Source organism: Macrobrachium nipponense, chromosome 47, assembly GCF_015104395.2.
Source record: "Macrobrachium nipponense isolate FS-2020 chromosome 47, ASM1510439v2, whole genome shotgun sequence".
In the NCBI taxonomy this organism is placed as follows: domain Eukaryota; kingdom Metazoa; phylum Arthropoda; class Malacostraca; order Decapoda; family Palaemonidae; genus Macrobrachium; species Macrobrachium nipponense.
The window spans coordinates 3,167,483-3,173,004 of NC_087222.1; the positions used below are offsets into that span (position 1 = coordinate 3,167,483).

The window sequence follows — 5,522 nt, forward strand, 5'->3', positions numbered from 1 at the left end:
CATTTTGAGTGCCACCTTTTGGCGGAGCAACTCGGTGTTCGCTTCGCACTACCTGCGGGAGGTGAAAGCAACATACGAACATTGCTATTCGCTTGGACCATACGTCGCCGCAGACACTGTTTTGGGGGTAGGGGGTAGCACTCATCCTGTCCTTTAGTGGTTAGGTGAGTTTTTAATGTTGTGTGTTTTTGGTTGTGGGGTCGACCACCTGAGTCGGATCTCCCTTCCTTTAGCCTAGTTTAGTGGGACTAACCTTTGGTAGACTAGGCCAGGTGGTGTTTTTATTGCTTCGTTGCCCTCATTGTATGGTCAAATGGTCTAGTCACGTCGTGGTCACGCCCCCGTTGACAGATCATCTAGAGCGCACCAGCTACACAGGTCTCTACCTCGCTGGCAACTCTGGTAAAGCAGAAGCAGACTTGGGTGACAGTAATCACGAAGTCAGATATGCTAACAGGTAAGGAACCAAGATATCAATCATCTGTATGCATATGTTTCCTAAAATTCTATTCTGTCTCTTCCCACCTCCAAAGGTGGGATTCAGCTATATATATATCTGACAGGTAAGTTTCATGAACAAAATGATATTGTAATGATACAATAAAGTTTGTTCATACTTACCTGGCAGATATATATATAGCTGTATTCTTCCGAAGTCCGACAGAATTTAAAAAAAAACTTACGACACACGTAGTGGGAGTCAGGTGGTTAGTACCCATTCCCGCCGCTGGGAGGCGGGTATCAGGAACCATTCCCATTTTCTATTCAGATTTCTATTCCCACTGTCTCCTGAGGGGAGGTGGGTGGGTACTTTGAATATATATATCTGCCAGGTAAGTATGAACAAACTTTATTGTATCATTACAATATCATGTTTTACCCTACCTTACTTGGCATATAGGCTGGCCTGCCTACAGTTTTGCTTCATCTTGCAGTTTTGTTCACGATGGCAACGATGACACAGATTAAGATTGATCCTTTTAATTCTTCTCAGATAACCCTGGATCTTTGGCCCCTTCCTAGCAGACGAGGTTAAATCTATGCAGGGTAAGATTGCTGTGGTTATGCTTGCATACGTCCCTGTTACATACACGATATCCATATTGGATAGTCGCAGTGGGGGTTGGAACTCCACAGACCATTTTTTTTTCTCTCTCTGGTACATTTAGCTGTATTTGTACTCTAGAAAGCTGCCTAAGGGAACCTTTCATGAGGACGACACAGCCTGAGCCCAAAAATAGATTTTTCCTACGTCAAAATCCATTTTATTAGAAGCTAATTTTAGTGATCTTGGGATTGAAGAAGACAACAAAAAGAAAAATGTTTTAGTGTACTGGGTAATTTGTTGGCTTCTGATTTACCCCATACAAAGACTTACTATGACCTTGTAGCTGTATTGAAATCACATTACATTGTGAAACCTTATCATCGTAGCCTAATAGCTTTTCAACAAAGAAAAAAAAAGGAGGGATGAGACAGTGAATAGTTTGTATGCTGACCTCAAGGTTTTAACAAAAGATTGCAATCAATGTGATTCAAGAGTCAGAGATCAGTTGTTTATGGCAGAGGACAATGAAGTATATTTTTCCCAATTTAGTTGCTTTGAATATTGATCTCCAAGCTATGACCTCTAGTGCAGTTTTAGAAAGAATTTTGAACATGGAAAAAGCTTTTGTGGGTGAGAGGAACGAATCACAGTCACAGGTTAGTTCAGTGAGAAAAGCAAAGTCATCTTGTAAGCATTGTGGTTTTCCTCATGAGAGTATAGACTGTAGGTTTAAAGATCTGGTTTGTAATATTTGTAAAAGGAAAGGTCATCTAAAAAGGGTGTACAGAGGCAAATAAAGATTTGTCTCCTCTTAGACCTAGTAGTGTTAAACCTAGGTATAAGGCTTCCAATAGTAGGGCTGAAGGTAAGAAGGTTGTAAAAACTATTGATTATTATGAAGACAACAGTGATGATAGATTGTTAATGGTTAAAGGAAAAGTTTTTGCTCTTAATTCTGATTAATCTTATTTCAGTATTAACCAGAATTTAGTTCCATTTGAGATTGACAGTGGCGCTGCTGTGTCCAATATAGCCAAAGAGTGGGTACATAGGTTAAAACTAAATATGGAACCATGCAATAAAAAGCTAAGAGCTTATGATAACATGAGAATTGATGTCTTAGGCAAAGTATTAGCTCCTGTACTTTATAATACCACAAAGGTTTCTCAGGTATTTTATGTTGTTGAGTCCTGTAATACAAATTTGGTGTGTGGTAAAGATTTAATGTAGCAAGTAGGAATGAGGATGTGTGGAGATTTTAAAGCTTTGAATAAACAAATTCATTGTGACAGGTACCCCTTACCAAAGATAGAGGAATTGTTATCTGTTGTTGGTAAGGGAAAGTTTTTTTTCCAAAATTGATTTAAAGAATGCTCATCTTCAAATACCTGTTTCAGCACCTCAGTGGCGTGGTTGGTTTGGTGTTTGCTTCTCACCTCGGTGGTCGAGGGTTCGATTCTCGGCCATTCCATTGAGGAGTGAGAGATGTGTATTTCTGGTGATAGAAGTTCACTCTCGACGTGGTTCGGAAGTCACGTAAAGCCGTTGGTCCCGTTGCTGAATAACCACTGGTTCCATGCAACGTAAAGAAACCATACAAACAATCAAATACCTGTTGATGAGAAAAGTTAAGAGTACTTAGTAATTAATACTCATAAAGGATTGTTTAAATATAAGCGCTTACCTTTTGGCTTGTCCTCATCTCCTGGTATTTTCCAAAGGTTTATTTCTCAACTGTTGGCAAATGTGGAGGGTGTAGCTGCTTATTTAGATGATATTATTGTAAGTGGTGCTACCAAAAAGGAGCACGATCACCGATTAAGAAAGGTTTTGGAACTTTTGCAAGCGCATAATGTACAAATAAATAAGACTAACACTGTTTTGGAGACTGATTCTATTGAATATTTAGGATACCACATCTCAGGTGAAGGAGTCAAGCCATCTTCAAAGGGACTGAAAGCTATTTTAGATTGCCCATGTCCTACTTCTGTTGAAGAAGTTCAATCTTTTTTAGGTATGATTACTTACAATTGCAAGGTTGTAAAGAATTTTTCTTCTAAGCTAGCGCCTTTGTATGATTAATTTTGTTGAAAAAAAAAATGTAAAATTTAGATGGAGTTCAGTACAGCAGAAGGCGTTTGAAGGCATTAAAAGAGATTTGCAGAATCCCTAGTGCTGACTAGTTTTGATGGGGATATTCCTTCAATCATTGAAGTGGATGCGTCTCCTGTAGGTGTTGGGTGTGTTTTGTTACAAAAGATTGGTGACCAAGAAAAAACAATTTATTTTGCAAGTAAAAAACTATCTAAAGCAGAAAGGAACCACTCTCAGTTAGATAAAGAGGGATTAGCTCTTATTTTTGCTGTGAAATGTTTTAGATATTTTTTACTTTGCAGGAATTTTGTTGATAGAACTGATCATAAACAATTACTGGGACTTTTTGGAAGAGGGAAACGGATTCCATGTAATACTAATTCTAGAATACAAAGATGGGCTTTGTTGTTTTTGTTGTTATCTCAGTATGATTATGAATTAGTTCACAAACCTGGGAAGGATGTAATTGCTGATGCCGTAAGCAGATTGCCACTTGATGATGATTTTCATTCTGGTACATCAGCTGAGTGTGTTAAATTGGTTGAATTACTTGATTTTGATGACATCTCTTTTCAGGCAGTTAAACGTTTCACCAATAAGGATGCTGTATTGTCTCAGTTGATAAATTTTTTGAAACTGGGATGGTCAAAGGAACATAATATGTCACTTCTGGAATATGCCTCTGTAAAAGATGATTTATCTCTCCATAATGATGTAATATTGTATAGAAAAAGGGTTTTGATTCCCGTTGAGTTAAGATGTAAGGTTTTGAACCATTTGCATTGTGGGCATAATGGTGTAAATGCTATGAAAGCCGAGGCAAGGAATTGGGTATGGTGGCCAAAGATAGACCAGGACATAGGAGAAGTCACAAAGAATTGTAGCATTTGTTTTAAGAATTTTACGAATCCTCAAGCTCCTACATTGTCTTGGCCTATTGTTGGTAACCCATGGTCTCGACTGCACATAGATTATGCAGGACCTATTGATGGCAAATATTTTTTTATTATTGTAAATTCTCATAGTAAATTTTTGTATATTCGGTTTTCTAGTTCCACTATGTCTGCTGTTACCATTGGTCATTTGAGGAAGACATTCTGTAATTTTGGTATACCTGATATCATTGTATCGGATAATGCTTCAAATTTTGTTTCTCATGAGATGGAGGAGTTCTTGCATAAAAATAGTATTAAGTATGTAACACTAGTAGCTCTTTATCATCCATCCTCCAATGGTCTGGCTGAAAGGGCTGTGAGAACATTCAAGGAGGGCCTGGGAAAATTTAAGAAGGGAGATATTCAGAACAGAATTTGTAGATTTTTGTATAATTATAGGACTGTGAATTCTTCCACTGGTAAGACCCCTGCAGAAATATGTTCAGTAGGAATTTCAAAGGGACTGTAGAATCAGTTAAACTGAAAGACGAATCTTTAAGGAATATGAGGGATGAAATTTTCCAGGAGGAAGGTAAATTGTATAAAGGAAAGATTGTGGAAGTACTTGGGTTGAGAAATTATAAGGTGGAAGTACAGAGTTTTGGTAAAATTATTTGGACAAGACATGCAGATCAGATTATGCATAGATATATGGGTGACTTTAACCAATCCAATAAAGAATTGTTATCAAATAATTCTAAGTCATCTGTAAATTTGAGTGATTTTAGTGCTTTCATTTCAGACAATAATAATAGGGGGGCTGAAGTAACTGTAAATAATGATAGTGAATGTTCAGTACAACCACCAATGTTAAGGCGATCCAGTTGAATAAGTAAACCTCCAGATCGACTTGATTTATAAATATATAGTACAAGTATGTAGTATTTATCATGTAGGTTTGTTTTCAGATTTGTTCCATATTTTGGAAGAAGTATTGATTCATTTAAATTTCTGATGTTTTAAATTGGAATACTATTCCTTTTCTAGGGATAAGGGATATAGAGTTTTAGATGAAAAAAAAAGGTAATCCTTTGTTAATTCTGATTCTATTCCCTGCCGTGAACGACTTTTGTTTTCAAGTTCTCGGCCCCGTTGTTGTGTTGTGATGGCCCTGCCGTGCTGGTCCTTGGCGGTAAGTTGTTATAACAGGATTCTCAATAAAGACTGTATCCGGCCAAGTATTTAATTATGCTCGTTCTAACACCAGACATATCCAACCTGAATTTTGAGAACTCTTCGTTAGCACAGGACGTTCCAAGAAAGAAGTGTCTAAGAATACTGTCTCTTTCTGTCTTCATGAGATGATCAGGAAGGTGTGCTCTGCTGCTGGGGAAGGCGACACCAGTACCCTTTGCACGAGAGCTTACAAGGTCAGGGTTTTTGCCCTTCCCTCGCATTCCATAAGAACCTGTCGGTTCAATAGGTGCTGAATGTGGGGGTGTGGT

General features: G+C 37.9%; 1 protein-coding gene across 1 annotated transcript; it reads left to right on the forward strand.

The window, feature by feature from the left end:
- The first annotated feature begins 1,572 nt into the window (after window positions 1–1,572).
- Window positions 1,573–4,905, forward strand: LOC135204404 (uncharacterized protein K02A2.6-like). Its single transcript, XM_064234618.1, has 5 exons — window positions 1,573–1,704; window positions 2,033–2,218; window positions 2,726–3,120; window positions 3,445–4,496; window positions 4,820–4,905. The coding sequence occupies exons 1-5, from the start codon at window positions 1,573–1,575 to the stop codon at window positions 4,903–4,905; spliced, it is 1,851 nt and encodes a 616-aa protein (XP_064090688.1).
- Window positions 4,906–5,522: the final 617 nt, after the last annotated feature.